The sequence below is a fragment of the Paramisgurnus dabryanus genome, chromosome 2 (genome assembly GCF_030506205.2).
Source record: "Paramisgurnus dabryanus chromosome 2, PD_genome_1.1, whole genome shotgun sequence".
In the NCBI taxonomy this organism is placed as follows: Eukaryota; Metazoa; Chordata; class Actinopteri; order Cypriniformes; family Cobitidae; genus Paramisgurnus; species Paramisgurnus dabryanus.
In genome coordinates, this window is record NC_133338.1 from 23,057,807 (window position 1) to 23,076,937 (window position 19,131).

The following is a 19,131-nucleotide window of genomic DNA, read 5'->3' on the forward strand; positions in this document are numbered from 1 at the left end:
TAAATAAAACACTAGATGTGTTGTCCTTATAAGAAAGATGTCTCAATTTAACACATTCGTTTTAAGAGTGTATGTAAAATACGGGACAAATCGCATCCCGTATTGATTTGATACGCGTCATTTTGCCTGTAAATACAGGACGATTCCGTGTTTCACGGGACGGGTGGCATTGCCACCTTCCATGCACACTAACGTTGGTTGAAAGTTATACAGGAGGTTGTATATGATGAACAAGCAGTTACTCTTCAGGTGCTTGTACTCTTCAGTGCAAAGGTAGAAACTAGATCACTATACTCACTAAATAAGGAGTGAATCAAAACATTCATTTGGCATTTGCAAGTTTACCTATAGCATGATGGCTAATTAGCGATTAGCAAGCTAATAATATAATACACATTCATTCATGAATAAGAGTACCATTTCATTTTTTAATGTTTAATCTTCAGTGCTGTGAACTTGCTCAGCCACCTATCCATCGAGTTGTGTGTCATCATCTTACTCAAACATTAGCATGTACGTGCTCAACTAAAAGCAGAGACGGCATCTATCTAGGTGAACCGAACAACGGTGTAATGATTCAGTTCGATTCCGAAGACAAGACGATGCTTACCCGACTGGCCAATAGGAACGTGGCCCCGCCCATGACACAATTTTCACAGAGAAAGCAAAATCCTGACACGAGAGCAAGAAATTGCATCGAGAGCAAAGAAAAGCGTTTTGATAGAAACACTTTTTTTTTTAGAGAAAATGTTTTCACACTAATAGCAAAAAACATATACTTGAGAGATTTTTTTTCTCAGAAATAATTTTAAAAATTTCAAATTTATATTTTTTATGTTCTATCATGAGAAAATACTTTCTCTCAAAACTTTTTTTAGTCTCAAATATTATTATTTTTTGCTATTGGTATGAAAACTTTTTCTCTCAAATATTCTTTTTTTTCTCATGAAATGCTTCTTTGCTATCAGTGTGGTAACTTTTTCTTTCAAATAGTTTTATTTCTCTCAGATCATTTAATTTATCGCATGTAATAAAGACGCATATCTCGCTCCATACTGGCCCACCCAATCAGAGGCTTGGCCAACCTTGGCCCCACACCACATAACAGCCTATCCTTTGGCCAAAAATCTGTAATGTAATACTATATAACCAACATGAGAATAATTCGAAAAACAGCATTTCAGATAAAATTTATATTTTTTGTTAGTAACAAGTTTGTTTTAGTTGATGTAATTAAAAGAACTACCCTTTTTCATCAAATCCTAAGTTCTTAATTGATGCAAGATTTGTAAGGGGTCAAATTACAAATGCAAAAAAAGAATGTATAAATAAACATGTAAACCATTTATATATATATATATATATATATATATATATATATATATATATATATATATATATATATATATATATATATATATATATATATATATATATATATATATATAAAGTTACTAAATAGTTCCAAAATATGTACAAAAAATAACAACCCTAACAATTGTCTTAAATATCTGATATTAAAACTATACATGTGAGATTAAAGCTTTAAAGACCCCCTCCATCTGACCGGCCCACCTGGAATATCACTTGACCCACCTTTCATCTCATATCTGGAGCGTGTTAAAAATTTCAGTAGAAATGACAATATTACTTGCAGTTTGCCAGTAACTTACTGTAGATTTAAATTTATGTTATTTACTGGCAACAATTTGTTCAAAGATAAATGAACATTGAACATTAACAAGACTTTATCTTTACAGGAAAAACTATAAAATAAAAGCAATCATGCAAAGTGTTTTTGGGAACCAAAATCAGAAGAAAAACAGAAAAAGGATTTCTGGTTCCCAGAATGCTTTGCACGAGGCTGTTTTTTATCATTTTATTCTGTAAAGACAAAGACTTGTTAATGTTTACTTTTCATTTTCTTTGAACAGACTGTTGGCAATGAATAAGATAAATATAAATCTACAGTAAGTTACTGGCAAACTGCTGCATTTTTTACAGTGTGTCTCAGTCTTTGTGTCTATTCTTTCACAGTAGTTGCATGTACCTTCATCCAGTTCACAATGCTTATTTTTCTGGCAGCCATTAATAGTATATGTAATATACATTTTTTTTTTTGCCAAAAATTATTATAAGCTATTATGTAAAGATTGTGTTTTATGAAGATAAATATTATAATATTTACATTTCTTACTATAAAAACTTAATTGTTGCAAAGGACTTTATTTTGACAAATTAATAAAATATTAAATATCTCATAGCCAAACATTGTCCTATCCTAACAAACCATACATCAATGGGAAGCTTAAAAATGATCATTATAATTGTGGTCCAGGGTCACATTTATTACGAAATTTCAATAGAAATAAAATTGTACCATATATAAACTACCTAATATAATGGGAATTTTTGCAACTGTTTGACAAGATGACTAATTTAATGAATTTATACAATGTGTACAAAATGTACAATTATTAGATACAAGCAATAATAAAGCTCCACCGCAACACCTAACACAATTGTTTCACTGGGGTAAAAGCATATCATACTAAAACATACAAATGAGATTTATATGAATAAGCTATGAAGGTATATTTGGTGCAAAACAACTGCACACCTGTGACAGTGGAATTTGTATTTGTAGAGATTATCCACACATGTGTATCAGTAAACTTGAAGTCGCAGAGGACGAGATGCAAACTTGTAGATTTTTTTTCTTTCCCTCAAATACAACACAACAGTTACACATTCACAAATCCTTCAGTGCAGCTGCACAAATCCCATTTTACAAATCACAGATTAAGAAACTCACAAGTTCACATTTTTTGCTACAATTGATGCAGTAAATATGGTGCATAACCTACTTGAACGCCTGCATCAAATAATGTGAAGTCACACACAAATTTTGTACATTTGCAAAATCAGTTTGTGCATCTGTGCGATGAGACTTGCATGTGTGTACAATTTTTTTTTCACAAATTTTTTTTATTTTTTTTAATATTTTCTAGCCCAAACACAAGTACATAAATACAACTGCTTGAATCTGCTGCTACGAGTTTCAAATACTCTTTTTCGTGTGCTCTCTCTTCTGCACCAAATATCTCGAGATAAATGGTGCGAAAGTGATTTGTATACCTGTAGGCTTTGGCGAGCACTGTTCAGCACTGCCCACCAGGTGGCGCCCCGACACTCACTGAAGCAGAGTTTATTAATTACCACCAATGTTTCAGCAAAGTAAATCGCCTTTATCAAAGTATTATTTTCACCAAGTGGAGAACAATATAATGGGAGTGCTAATTATACACACATGAAGGTAATTACATACAATACTCCAATGATTCATTAGTAAACAAAATATAAGTTTCATAAATTTCAAACCATCAATATATGTAGATTAAAAAATACAAGCAGCAAATACACACATAGGCCTACATTTAAATAAGATACCAAATGATGTAAGTCCCATTCATTTTTAATATCATAAAACAAATTATTTTATTTTTCAGACTAATTTTTAATTCAAACAGGAGGTGGGGCCATGGAAAGAACGTTTGTGATTTCTTTTGCAAAATAACCTTTTTGTGAAGAAAAATATGTGATTTATATTTAAATCATGCTTTTTCTTCTAATATACTAATTTGGATGATTATTTCTGTCTTTTTGAATCGGGTTACTGAACAACTAAATTCTTTTTATTATTATATAAACAGTTGTTCTGATTTCTTAACATTTACTTTGGATGCTAACCCAAATCAAATCAGCTTTTTAGACTTGTGGATAGCTCGTAATTGTTTATATAGGGATCCGATTAAAAAACCTACAGCTCGTAATACACTATTGAGAGTGGATTCTTATTGTCGTGAGCAGGGCCGTACGCAGGATTTTATAAATACCGAGGTCCATATGTATTTTTCTAGGGCATGCACCCCAGGAAAAAATTCTTATTTCTCTGCTCTACATATATGACTTCTAACACATCAGAAAAAAAAACAATCAAATAAATATAGATTTCAAACCATGTCAGTATGCGCAAGACTTTATTAGTGTTGTTTATTAGTAAGACATTGAAATAATTATGTTACCATCCTGGGCACTGTCAGTTAAGTAAATATAGGCTAACTGAATATAGGATCAGTTTAGTGAATTAACCAAAGGCTATCAAGAATTTGTTTATTAAATTCATTCACAATATGCACACACTTATTATACACTTAATATGCTGAAATACAACATCAATATTGCAGTGGCAGAACTAGAATTTTATAAATGGGGTGGCCAGGCTACTTTAGGGGGTCCATATCCCATGAAAGAAAACGATATGTAATTATTATAATACTTCACATTACCCCATATTAGATAAATATTCTTCTTGCCCTGAATTCATTACATGCATTATACTAACTGTAAGATACAAACATAATGCAAGGCTGAACTTGCATAATAAACCAATAATAAACCAACTTACTTCAAAGAGCAGAGCTCAACATTAAGGATTGTTGGCAAAAAAAAGATATATATTTAAAATTAAATATGGATTAATCTTTTTTTACGAAGTTACAGTCAGGACCAGTGAGTGATTTTCTCTTCTTTTGTTATTTAAGTAACTTTAATGACTTCAACAGGTACTGTTTTTTAGACTTTAAGACAGAATGTAATAAAATGTTTACATTCGGAAGACATATTACGACATAATCAGTAGTTTACTATGATACTCACTAAAACAGTCCGGACCTCGATGGTGGGTATGGCCAAGGTCAAGAGTCCTATCTGTGTCTGCCCTATTTCCCTCTTATTCCTTTGTTGCCCCGCCCCCTTTTTTGTTGCCATGGACATTAATTCATACTCCACCCACTGCCCATCTGTTTCCATAGTAATTATTTGTTTCTGTTCTGTCAACTGCCTGTTGATTGCCTGTTTGTCAGCCGTTGTTTTATGTTGGTTGTTTCCTGTCATGTGTTACTGATCGTGTTCTTGCCTGTGCTCCTGTACCTTTTTTGGATTTAATACACTTAAAAACTGCATTTGGATCTACTCAACTTGCCATGTCTTGCCTTCCTGTGACAGTTATCATCCGTTAACATTGAAGAAAAGTCTTCCTTAAGGTCAAATGTAATATATAAAGTCTAAAAATAATATATAAGGGACCAAATTATTTTATTAAGAATCTTAATGATATGGAAATATCTTTGGGATTCACCCCCAAACAAATACAAGCTTATTTATTTGATAACATGTCACTGTGGTAAATCATGTGTAGGAAAAAAAAATAGAGAGTATAAAACACACATCGCAAAACATCAGAGTGCAATAATATGCAGAAATATGAACCTGGCATTAGCACTGCATTTTGTTGAACTTAATCATCCTTCATTATTGTATATAGGAATTGAGAGGGAATTTCCATCTAGAAGGTGAGGTGAGTTTGACCAATTTTTACTTGGACAGAAGGTCTTTTAGGTATATTAAATGTGAACATTGGCACACATGGTTTAAAAGTAGATTTTGATTTGGGTTGTTTTTATAGGTATTATGATATTAAAAATGAATGGGACTTACATCATTTGGTATCTTATTTAAAGTTAAAATGTGTGTATTTGCTGCTTGTATTTTTTAATCTACTTATATTGATGGTTTGAAATTTATGGAACTTATATTTTGTTTACTAATGAATCATTGGAATATTGTATGTAATTACCTTCATGTGTGTATAATTAGCACTCCCATTTATATTGTTCTCCACTTGGTGAAAATAATACTTTGATAAAGGCGATTTACTTTGCTGAAACATTGGTGGTAATTAATAAACTCTGCGTCAGTGAGTGTCGGGGGCGCCACCTGGTGGGCAGTGCTGAACAGTGCTCGCCAAAGCCTACAGGTATACAAATCACTTTCGCACCATTTATCTCGAGATATTTGGTGCAGAAGAGAGAGCACATGAAAAAGAGTATTTGAAACTCGTAGCAGCAGATTCAAGCAGTTGTATTTATGTACTTGTGTTTGGGCTAGAAAATATTTAAAAAATAAAAAAATATTTGTGAAAAATAAATTGTACACACATGCAAGTCTCATCGCACAGATGCACAAACTGATTTTGCAAATGTACAAAATTTGTTTGTGACTTCACATTATTTGATGCAGGCGTTCAAGTAGGTTATGCACCATATTTACTGCATCAATTGTAGCAAAAAATGTGAACTTGTGAGTTTCTTAATCTGTGATTTGTAAAATGGGATTTGTGCAGCTGCACTGAAGGATTTGTGAATGTGTAACTGTTGTGTTGTATTTGAGGGAAAGAAAAAAAATCTACAAGTTTGCATCTCGTCCTCTGCGACTTCAAGTTTACTGATACACATGTGTGGATAATCTCTACAAATACAAATTCCACTGTCACAGGTGTGCAGTTGTTTTGCACCAAATATACCTTCATAATAAGCGGCCATGTATAATAGTTACGTTTATGATTTACAGTAAGATTGTGTTGATTTACAGATATCCACACTCGCACATAAACTATACATTTAAAAACTATACAACACAAACACATGGGACCCCTCATATTCAGTATTCAAAATAACAGCAACATTTTTATGCTATATAGGCTTCTTGGGTTTTGGCATCTAATGAGAGGAGGAGAATACCCTCTACACACACACACACACACACACACACACACACACACACGCATTACTAGCAAGCTGTCAGAGCAAAATATCATCAGCAGTAAATGTGTGAATGTGTACACTCAAACACCCGCATACAAATACAAATGTACTCACATGAACGAATGCTTTAATGCTTATACACTCAGAGACGCCTATCCTTACACACACACCCACTAACAATAGAGATTGCTTTCCACTGCAGTGAATGCGACAATGATGGATTTCACACTCTTCATTTCATTTACAGCGTCTAATCATGTTTTTTGTGTGTGTGGATGTGGGTGTGTGTGATAAAAATACTAATTTCTGCAAGCGACGCTACCACATATTTGAAAGCATGTGGGTGTTTCAGTGTGTATGGGAGACATTCATTGTGAATGAGCTGGTATGCGACTTTCAGGAGATACAGCGGGGTGACCTTGGAGGTTGATTCAGTCTGTTGAATCTGCGTGTGAATCGGGTTCAGAGATCTACTGCATAATTTTCTGATAAAACAGATACAAAGAGGGTGAGATATGGGGTTTATGATTGAGAATATTGCCTGCATATGCCAGTTGATGCATAGAAACTATAGCACTGACTGAGGTTGAGAGAAAGAGAGAGAGAGAGAGAGAGAGAGAGAGAGAGAGAGAGAGAGAGATTGAAATAAGAGAAAATCACGAGGGTGATTACCTTTGGTAACATACAATGTCAGGATGTTTTTAAGATAAGCTATTGTATACACTCATAGCGAGTGGCTCAGACAGAATGTGACAGGCTAATTCTCTCACAGCATTTCTGCAGACAGACTGCTGACAGAGTCGGAGCCCAATCTGGCCTTGCTCAATGTGTTTTTAACCGGGCTCATTATTTTGATAATGTCATGTAAGCGTCTTTTGCCTAGCAAAAACTTTTTGGGCTGATTATCATAAACAACTAAGTGGATTCCTATTTTTACCCTACTATACAGTAGCAAACACATGCACTGTTTGTTTAAACAACTAAATGTAAAGATTTTGAGATGTTAAGACTTAACCCACTATGCAATGTGACGTTGAAACAATGTATTTTTTGCACATGCAGTTTTGGTCGCATGAAGGTGCAGACTGTGATGCCAGACGACATCTTGTTTTCAACATCTATTGAACGTCCAGTATTAACGTTCACTGGACCTCTGAATAGGGGCTTATTGTAGTCCAAATGTGGTCATGATGGATGTCTTTTCTACATCAAATTTAAATGAATTTTAGACATTTAGACGTACTGCTTTTAATTTCAGAAGGTGGCATACTGTTCAAGTTCTTTTTCCTATAGACCCCTTTGTAAACATTGCAATGTCCCCGGGTGGGCGGGGCTTAGCTGGAGTCAAAAAGAGCCGTGGAGGCAATGTTGACAAGCGTAAGATAGCATGTTTTAGGGGGGATTTATTAAACATGGATGGATACAGACGAAGGTTCGTAACTGTCCGAATATGTTCAGTCACTGATTCTGTGGGACCAAGACAGCTATTTTGTAAATTAACTCTGTAGTTCTCATATCTTGTTCTCATTGGAAATATTTTTACCAGGTTTTAGAGATTTCCTAGACAGCATATGAATTTCTTTCGGGTGGTTTGGGGAATTTTGTCAAGGCTTATTGTCTAATGTAACGTATCGCTGTGATAACTATGATTATCAATGTGGATTATTTTAAGAGACCATTCAAAGGATGGCACACACATCTATCGCTGTTCGTTTGTTTAACCTTTAAGCTACACAATATTGAAGGTTGGCGAGTTTTCACCTATAAAGCAGAAACTCGCTGATTTGTACTAGATTAAACCAACACACCAGTACATATGCATGGAGTATTTTACCTGATATGAAGTGTGCACTGCAAACACGAGCATTATTTATGATCTTCTCCGTCCAGTCTGTACTCCGTATAGCCTTTAACCACAATTGTCATCTTGATTTCTGTGAAGGAATGTCTGCCGGGATCTGGTAAAACTTTAGTTTAGAACCAAAAGTGCTGTTCCTTCTATTCTGGCAGCCAAAAACACAACAGGATGACAATTTAAAGTCAAAACCTCAAACTTTTAGCATGCCTGTTATGGGTTCCTATTTATTTGTTTTGCCTCCAGCAAGAGTGGTGACATCACAAACCCCATTCACACAGACCTTTGGTCCCAGAAAATACCCGTAAAATTGCCAGACAAGCGTCTGTGTGAACACAAACTCGTCCCGTTAATCTTCTGGTATCGTTGCCGGAAAGAGGACCTAGTCAGATACACGGAAAACCCTCTGTGTGAAAGAGAAGCCGAAACAATGCTGTAATGGGCGTGTCGTAGTGATGACGCGAACAAAAGTTATGGTTCAGCTCCTTAAAACGAGAGATAACATGCATAAACATTCACTACGAGAAATGTTGCAAACTAGATTGAAACAGTTATCAGGAAATGATCAATGAGACGCATAAATAACGACGCACGTGCTGTAGTGAGGACGCGCGTGTCATGGCAACATGAAGTTGGTTCAACTCTTTAAAATGAGGGATTTACAACATTCAAGACGAGAAATCAGCAAACTGGACTGAAGCAGATATCAGGTAAGTTAGCTCGTGACTTACTGCGTTGAAACGGAGATTATTCAGCAGCATAAAAGAATATCGCGTCACTTGCTCATTTGAGCTATAATAAACGAAGATGCCCACGCGCCATCCCAACAAGATATATCGTTCATCTCCTCAAAATGGGGGTTTTAAATGCATATAAACAATCACTATGAGAAATGTCTGAAAGTTAAAAAATTAAAGCAGAGATCAGGGAGCACGTCAAATATCCACTCAGAAGCTGAGATCATTCACCAGCATAGAACTGTGCGTTCACGCACTCCTTTATAGTCTTATCATAAACAAAAATGCACGCGAGTTGTTTCTGGAGAGAGAAATAATAAATAATATGCAAACTTCAGACGCTGCGTAGAAGAGAGGGAAGGACTTTCAACAGGTCACGTGTCTTCCCGGGACCATCAGATGCCGGCTAATCTTGTCAGTGTGAATGAACAAAAAATCTAACGATTCTGAAAAAAAAATCCAGGATGTCTTTCCCGTATATTTTCCGGAATGTCTGTGTGAAAAGGGCTACAGTGACTTAGGCGATTAAGGGGTCTATAGCTTCTCTGTCACAGCAGCAGATGAAATATTTCATTTTCTAACCCACATTGTCCAGTTTTCCTTGATAACATATAGTACATTAAACACAATCAGAGATTATGTAGACACAAATAAATCAGGGGTTTAATATAATCTTTGGCCGAACTCCCTTTAATCTACAAAATTTATTTATAGTTACTAATTTCAATAATATCAATATTCAATCGTTTTTAAAGAATTCAAGTGTTACTGATCAGTTAAACAAAAAAGGATTAATAATTTTCAGCTTGCACACAGTGTTTTGATTGGAACACACTGAAATACATCACTTCCTGTCAGCGTGTGACGTGGTTTAGTCGCACAAGTTTATTTTTTTATGCATCCGAAGCTCAAATAAGTAAGGGATAATGTAGAGGCAGCCGGTAGTTATTGGGAAATAAGCCCCGACAGTGTGATCAGGACGCGACGCGAAGCGGAGGGTCTTGTATCACACTGAAGGGGCTTATTTCCCAATAACTACCGGCTGCCTCTACATTATCCCGCGTATTACACGGCTACTTGCCACATAAGAAAAAAAACTTGACAAGAATATGAATTTGAAACATTTTATTGGCATATTTGTTTTAAATTAACATTTTTATCCTTCCGCGAAACTTTTCACAGATGCATAAAATGATCGTAATACCTTATTAAGATCCTCTGCTTCATACTTGTCTGTCTCCATTTTTTTCTCTTTAACCAGTCTTTGAGAAGTTTTAATGCCCATTCTGTATTTTTTTTGTGTGTTGGCTTCGTAGCTGTCATGCTCTATTTTGTCAAGTTCAGTCTCAGTAAGCTGTCTGTGTCTCGTCGTGGTTGTCGAGTGTTTGTCACAAGATGGCGCCAAACAGACAGTAATCTTTATTGATCTTTATTGGCGCGGAGCGATTTTACTCGTGCAAGTAGTCCGGCTATGCGTTATTATTTTGGAGCGGTTATTATTTGAAAAGAACGAACCTGCAAATGTCTCAACTGACCAATCAGAATCAAGCATTCCAGAGAGCCGTGTAATAAGATCTAATAATTACACACCAGCAGATGAGATGGTTGGCAGCCCACCAGGGGCGTCGCTAGACCCATTTTACTGGGGCACGTGCCCCAGTGTAAATCTCAAGTTTAAATTTTAGCAGTTATCTAGTGTATTCATTTCCAAAGATAATCACGGCAAGAACGGATCTATATGCAATGTAGTTATGTTTGTTACAATGCAATGTAGTTTTTTATGCAGTTATGTTAGTCACGCTTGTAAAAGCGCTGCAGCAGTCGCACTGGCGCGTGCACGCACCGATGCATAAAAAAGTCCAGGAGGCACCACGCGACTGAGGTAGCTTATAAAAACATGACGAAACTAAAGTAAGATCTTTTATAATAATGATAATCGTATTTTGACTTAATCACTATTGTTTCCTGCATATGGACATGAATGTTTTGTGCAAAGCATGGAAAGGGAAGCAGAAAGGATCCATGATGAGTTTAAGGAAGGTAAACAACTCACCCAGTCAGGTCTCAAACATTAGAGGAAAAATCTCAGGAAACCCGCTGTCAAGTCTTTTAAATTGCATTGTTGCTGAGAAAAGCATTGCAGGCTTTCAAAAAAAAGTGCGAAAAAAAATGGGGGGCCTTTGCCCCAGTACAGCTTTATGTCTAGCAACTCCCCTGCACCCCACTCTGCCTCTTTCGGACTCTTTTTTTTTCGACCATCATTTGTCAGGTATAGTGGAAAGGTAAAAGTTACCACGGTGATTTTAAGTCAGACAAAGATGACAGGCGGGCCGAATATAGATGATTGGGGCGCCAGTTGACTAGCCCTGCATTAGGTTCAAGTCAGTGGAAACCAAATGATGACAGCAGCTGTTGTCTGCACCAACCAGATAATGATTGGAGTCTGAGATGGTCACGGGCTGCACCACATGCACTCAGCACCGGTTCGGATGGATGCGCATGCCTTGTTTTACCAGAATGAAGACCACAGCCATGGCCTTAGACAACCACAGTGGGACTCTGGGACAGTTACCGCTTGAACCACTGTGGTAGAAACTGATCAGGCCACCAAGTACAATGTAGTTTTTACCAACTGACAAATAATATATATACTGAAAGCCTAAGGATACCAACATTACCTCGCTTTCTGTAAACATTGCAACGAACAACAAACAGAAAATGACATGAAACAGATCATTATTCATTGTAGCTCATATATCTTTTGGCTTGGTTAGTTGCTACAAACAGTGGTTAGCATTACGTTTAATTCCAGAAGGAAACTGATTGAGACTGGTTTCGATACAAGAGTGTACGAGAGAAGTTTATATTGCACCGTCACCATTTCGGTGTAAAAGAAAAATTATACAACATACCCTTGTTCTGAGTCAAAATTTCAAGGTGGATATGTTAAATGCATATGTTTCCCTCTTGCCTCATAGCTGTCTTATATATTTTGCAATTAAACCAGAATTTATTTGGTAGGGAACAAGTTCTCAATTACGATAATAGCATTAAACAGAATCTGTTACATTTATTGTACAATGAATGTCACTGATAAATCTTGAAAACACCTTCATTTGTATAATGAAAACAATAAACATCTGACATAAAATAAATTTAAACAAAACCTTTATGGGGGGTTGGACTAACCTATTCATGCACTGTCCACACTTCGCCACACCCTCACTTTATTTCCTACTCCATCTCTTTCTCTCGCTGCATATATTTAACCCTACTCTGTATTATCTGTAACCTCATGACTCTGTGGCAGCAGTTTTTCATCATTTAGCAGAAGTGAGATTACATGTACCGTTGGCTATTTCACTGCGGTGAAGAATGTGAATGCGGACACCGGATGCACAAATAAATGAGGAAAGGAAAACCCCTTTGCTTACCATCTGTGTCAAAACACTTGCCAGTCTCATGTTGGCAAAGAAACGGTGTTATCATTAATTTTGTTAACTTGGCATCAGCTGTTCCCGCATCTCCAGTTCAGGTGTCCTGATCTTCACAATGCTTTCTGGATTCGGTCCAACCTCATTCCATCCATCACCAGAGTGCCTGCACTTACCCTGTGCTCCAATAAAACATTAAATTGAGAGTAAATCACGCCTCGTCTGGCACTAATGTCGTCTGACCCTCAGACGTTCCCCTTAAGACCTGTAGACCTTTCCGTGGAAGTACCTGACCCTGCATTAGTACGTGTTCTTTCTGAGGGACGTTTTCATTTTGCAGCTTCTGCCACCTGAAAGCCTATCAATTTAGGCATGAAATGTTATATTAGAGGTCACATCTCTTGTACGCATCTCTAGTTCAAGTATGTTGAAGAAAAGTTTGTTGGTAAGAAGTTAAATGTTGGTTTTTCGGAAACTTGAGGCCATAATTAAAGGGTTTCTGTTTTTTGACGTACGTTTTCACTGACCACTATGATAGTGTGCATCACTTTTATCTCCCATCCTACACAACTAGAAATAATTTGCTTTTTACATAACCTGGCTGTGCCATAGCATTGGTTATTTTAGGGCTCCTCACATAACACAGCCATTTTTATCTCTATTGCTGTCAGGACCACTTTGCCTTGAAACTGTCACTTTCTTTCTACATACCTGTACATTAGTATGAATGTTACATTAAGGATGTATACCAAAAAGTCTCTCTCTTTCTGTCTCTTTAGATTATGCCTGGCCGTTGCCCAGCGCCCTTTGTCCAATTTGGATATATCTAGATGTTCTCTTCTCCACTGCTTCCATCATGCACCTGTGTGCCATTTCCCTCGACCGATACGTGGCCATACGCAATCCAATCGAGCACAGCAGATTCAACTCCCGCACCAAGGCCATGCTAAAGATTGCTGCTGTCTGGACCATTTCAATAGGTCAGTAAAAAAATTATATTATATGAATATGGTCCAATTTCTTAAAACTATGTAAATGTTCTAGTGACCATACGAGTCTCCAGCTGGGTGTAAAAGGCCAGAAAAAAGCATTGTGAAAATTACATACAACAGTTTTCTTCATCAAACAGAGTTGTTCTTCAAGAGCCTATTTCTCTGAATTCAAAATAGTTTTGATTGATTGAATGTTTAATATAGTGCTTAAGATCACCACCTACTGTTAAATAAAATAAATCACAGTCAGTCAGCTTGTTAAAGTACGTGTGTGAAATGTTAAGGGGTTGCATTAACGGTACTGCCTTACCGCCCTCTTGTGTCTGGTTTGGCATTTATATTTGAAGGGTTTTTTTTTTTTCTTCATCTCAGCGTTGGGTCAAAAGGGATGAACCCAGCCTGTTGGGTTGCAACTGAACCTATGCTAGGTAGTTTCAACCCATTGTAGGGTCAAATATAAACTAGGCTCGTCTCTTTTTGACCCAACCCTGGGTTGAAAAAAACCTAGCATTTTGTGTAGACTTTACAAAGCTAGAAAGATAAACTCTTGCTGTGAATAACAGGTTCTTTAAAGCATGCATGCATACTGTAAATGAACGACAGCCCCATCACCAAATCTGTCCACATCTCTTTTCTGTTTTCTCATTTTTTCCATATCTTTCTGTCTTTGTCCCCAGAGGACTCTTGTCTCATTTGCCTAATGTTACATAGAATTAAAAGTGACAGTGCAGATGACAAAGTTTGTGTATCTAAACATGAGCCCATTATTTATGTGATTGTTGTCGGATCTAACACAGCATTAAGACTCCATCGGATAGACTGATTCATTTGCTTTTATTAAATAAAGATCCTCTCTTTCAACCAATAGGATACTGATCTGTTTGGAAAACTGAGAGCATTTAATCCTTTATGTCTGTTTCCTGGTCAATTTACTTTTGAACCTCCTACTCTCATTTGTTAGTCTTACTGTCTGACTTTGGTCTAAAATCTCTTTCTTTATTCCTTTCCCTGCTTTTCTACTGTCGACTACTGTTGTTGTACATATGTAGATAGTTTCATTTATTGATTATTTCTCTCTCTGTGTCTTAATCCTCTGGTCCCTCTCTTGCAGGTATCTCAATGCCCATTCCAGTGATTGGACTGCATAACAGAGATAAGGTTTTTATAAATGGCAACTGTGCTCTGAACGAGGAGCGCTTCATACTGGTTGGTTCATTCGTTGCCTTCTTCATTCCTCTGGTCATCATGGTGGTAACATATTGTCTTACCGTCCAAGCGCTTCAACGTCAAGCCACAGTCTTCCTTTTCGAGGGGAAAGCGTCTTCTCAGCAGCCTTTGCAGCCTCCTGCTCAATCCACTTCGCAGCTTGCCCCACCATCTGCTCCGTCTCGCCGCGGTAGCCTGAACTGTCTTCGTATCGGCAATAGTGACGGAAACACCCTCGGTCTGACCCCGCCGTCAGACACGATCTCAATGATCCCGAGCTCAGAGGTTCCTTCTCAAATGAATTCCCCCGCCGGACGAGACCCGGGCGGAGCCCGTGGCCGACGTGGCATGATGCAGGCAATCAAAAACGAACGGCGAGCTTCCAAGGTGTTGGGCGTGGTGTTCTTCCTCTTCCTGATCATGTGGTGTCCCTTTTTTATCACTAACGTTCTGTACGTCCTCTGCCGCGGAGCTTGTAACGAGCCTCTGCTCAATGAACTGCTAAACGTGTTTGTTTGGGTAGGGTACATCTCATCAGGGGTTAACCCTTTAGTATACACATTGTTCAACAAGACATACAGACGGGCATTTTCGAGTTACATGCACTGCCAGTACAGAAGGGTGGGGCTTAAAGCCATCCCAATAAACATTCCATGTTCATCTCACGCAGCAGTCACGCCCATCCTGATTTGCCAAAAAATCGCTGTCGACCGTAACAGTAACTGCCGGAACGGCGATGGGAATGGAATCCGGAATCTGGAGCTCAATGACATGGACACCGACCCTGGACTGGAGCTAAAACCGGGATTATCAGAGCTATCCATCAGCAGCAGCCATAGCCACACAGAACATACCAGCAGTGTTTAAAAATCCTTATTTATGTGACATGGATGCTGGGTGTGATGTGATCAAAGTGATATTTCTTGATCTGTGTCAAGATGCCACATCACTGTGATTGGCTACAGCCTCGGCTGTATCACAGCATAGAAAGTTTGCCGATCGATACAGTGACGTGACAATAAACTAACAGGGTCAGACAATATTGTGTCAGTGTGAGGAAACTGAGAAGGAATGTTTGTGTGTGTGCGCGTGCGTGTGCGTTTGTGTTAACAGGTTCAGAATCTGAATGTCAATAAATCCTGCATGAGTAGCCAGTGTCCCACTAAAGCAGCATTGGGCAATTGAGCATTGCTGACACAAGACTGCAGTTCATGCAGCAAATATTTCACAGAGTCACAGCATCCTCTTGTGGTAAACTGAATCATTACATTAAGACTAGTATGAACCCAAAACATAAACATGAATTATTTAAAGTGCCAGTCAGGTCCAATTTCTAAGCTTCCTAACATTGTTAAGGAGTCCCCTACATTACAACACAAGGTTTAAATGCATGCAAGGTCAAAAACAGTTATTTTCTCAAATTATAAATTTAATAGTTACCCTATTTCTCAGAGATTCCCAAACAATTCCTGCAAAGTCTTTCAAAGATCCAGCCTGCCTAAACCCCACCTTTCGGTAGCCTACTCTGCTCTGATTGGTCAACAGACACAGTCTCTGCACAGTCCAACAATAGTGCAACATGCAGTGACCTAATGCTAATGTGACTTGCTGACAAGACATCAAGAATTTGATAACAAACATCAGTACACATCATTCATCATTAAGCTAAGTAATAAAAACGACAACAGACACAAAAATTTACACTCATCTAAGAAAGGCCCTGTCCCAAATGGCACACTTAATGTGGACTTTCAGTCTTGTGGCCTTAAAGGACAAGTTCGGTATTTTAGACTTAAAGCCCTGTTTTCAGATTGTTTATGGTCAAATAGAATGGTTTTGACTGAAATTTCGACATTTTCGGCTGCCCTGAGAATTTTCGCGTGTTTGTGTTTCAGCTCAGACCTCTACAATGGATTTAATGGTGCACTGGAACAATCCTTCCTAAAATGCATTAAACTTTCGTTTACAAAGACGTGAAACTCACCGAGTGGTCAGGGGTGTTCACTGGTATGCTCACACAAAAATCGCTCCAAAAGACGCATTCCAACAGGTTTTATCGTAGTTTTTACCACCTCCATTGACATGTATTAGATGTGCTGTGAGGTACGGTATTACTCCGCGCCAGGAACTTTGTTTCTATTCTTGCAATTGGCAAAGGCGGATTAGCGCCACCACCTGGGCTGGAGTGTTTATTATTCAAGCTCTAAGCGGAAGAATGTACGGGTGTGAGGCGTTTGGGAAAATAGGTCCACAAGTTAACAACGAATGCTAAAACAGCTGTTGAAAAGCATCTTTTGCAGCGATTTTTGTGTGAGCATATCAGTGAACACCCCTGACCACTCGGTGAGTTTCACGTCTTTGTAAACGAAAGTTTAATGCATTTTAGAAAGGATTGTTCCAGTGCACCATTAAATCCATTGTAGAGGTCTGAGCTGAAACACAAACACGCGAAAATTCTCAGGGCAGCCGAAAATGTCGAAATTTCAGTCAAAACCATTCTATTTCACCATAAACAATCTGAAAACAGGGCTTTAAGTCTAAAATACCAAACTTGTCCTTTAAATTGCGTGTGCTTGCTTAGTCTACGAGTCCGTAGGGTTTCCCATCTGTCATTTTTATGCTCAGTGTGCTCATCACCGACCCATTTGCACCCTCGATGTGGTCTTCGGAAAAACCGGCACTGATGCAGGCTTCACACACTTTACCAACTCAGAAGTCCTTGCGAAAGAGCAATCAAATGAATCAGACGACTGATGGGAGGAGTTCACACTGATGGGCAACTTCTCTTCTTATTTCTGGCTTGATGCTCCAGTCTGTCCCAAAATACAACTTCGGTGCGCCCTCGTTGACTTGTGAGAAGGGTCCCTAAGGTCTGCACTACATGATGTCATCAAAGTGTGGACTCTGAAGACGTCCACAAGTCTGGACTGTGCCATTTGGGATAGGGCCCAACTTGTATGTAAGCTGACTGGGCCACAGCTAAACAGTAACTGCAACATGCGTTAACCAGTTGCTAGCGTGACTAATAAGACATTACAGTAAACACATTCAGAACACTTGGGCAAAATAAACACAATGTAATAATCATACTTACAGGCTGTTTGGAGACGTTGGAGATGTTGTTCCAAAATAAGTTGCTACTAAACCATCTTTCATGACCAAACGTTTAGCAAATCCCACCTTGAAAAAGTCATTTTAACCACTGATTCTTCACCTCGTCATCCTTTGGTAGTGACAACAACACACTAACTAGCGGAAGTGCCTGTGGACAGGTCAAGGTTTTCGTTACTTGCGGGCAAGATTGTAGGCAGAGATTATACAAAGTATTGCCTAAACAGACAAGAGATTCGGAAATATTTTGACTCGTTTTAGCAATTCACACTAAACTTCTTACTTTAGAAGCCAATAACTTATGCACTTTTTGGTATAACTACTTTGCACATCGTTTACATTGATTGATAGCTACGTAACACAATGCAATACAGGTAATTTTCGATATTTGATCTGTCTGGCACTTTAAAATAAATCAAGTAGATCATTTTAAAGTTACTGCACCATACAAGCTAGTTGCATTGAAATATGGATGAATCTATGCTGTCTAAATACACTTGCAAGTCAGATCATTGTTTTTTTTAGCTTGTAAACATCTTCTATAAGGTATTTTAAATAAACTCTCTGTGAGCTACAGTAAAACAACATCACAATGGGCTCATTATTTTTTTTCTTGCCTCACAATGAGAAAGACATGACTTAAAACCTCCAGTTTTCTCCAAAGCACAGCTTGCAATAAATTAGCAAACTGGACCAAGTAGCAGAATGAGGTCAAATTTAAAATCAATGAGACACCTTATATCAAATATTTGTTTTGATTGAAATAGGATTGAATTTATATTGCAATATTTAAAATGCATCTTAAGTTGTTTTTTCTCCTCGAACTGAAGTTAAAGCCTCTATGTTTGAAGAACAGTTCCTCTGTTGAATGTAGGGTCAGTTGTGAGCTTTCCAACTACCTCATCAGGTGGTCACGAATGAATGAGGCAAGGAGCAAAACTGCACAATAGACAGAAGTAATGAAATAATTTACTTTATATGGATGAACTGTCCAAAACAAATGGTGGTCTGCAAGAACACAAATGTTCACTTGAGGATGTCTATGATTATATCATGTATAAAGCTGTAAATTCTTGCCGTTTTTCTGTGTAGATCCTTAGAATTTCCCCTTAATCACTTGCCTTTTTTATA

The 19,131-nt window shown here is 37.7% G+C and overlaps 1 protein-coding gene across 1 annotated transcript in view; it reads left to right on the plus strand.

Moving 5' to 3' along the window:
- The window catches only part of htr2cl1 (5-hydroxytryptamine (serotonin) receptor 2C, G protein-coupled-like 1), a 149,709-nt gene extending 133,018 nt beyond the window's left edge, over positions 1 to 16,691 (plus strand). Inside the window, exons 4-5 of the mRNA XM_065248661.1 lie at positions 13,471 to 13,671; positions 14,795 to 16,691. Of these exons, the coding sequence (XP_065104733.1) occupies positions 13,471 to 13,671; positions 14,795 to 15,756 (1,163 nt within the window). The 3' untranslated portion in view covers positions 15,757 to 16,691. The remainder of the gene's footprint in view (positions 1 to 13,470; positions 13,672 to 14,794) is intronic.
- The last annotated feature ends 2,440 nt before the right edge of the window (positions 16,692 to 19,131 follow it).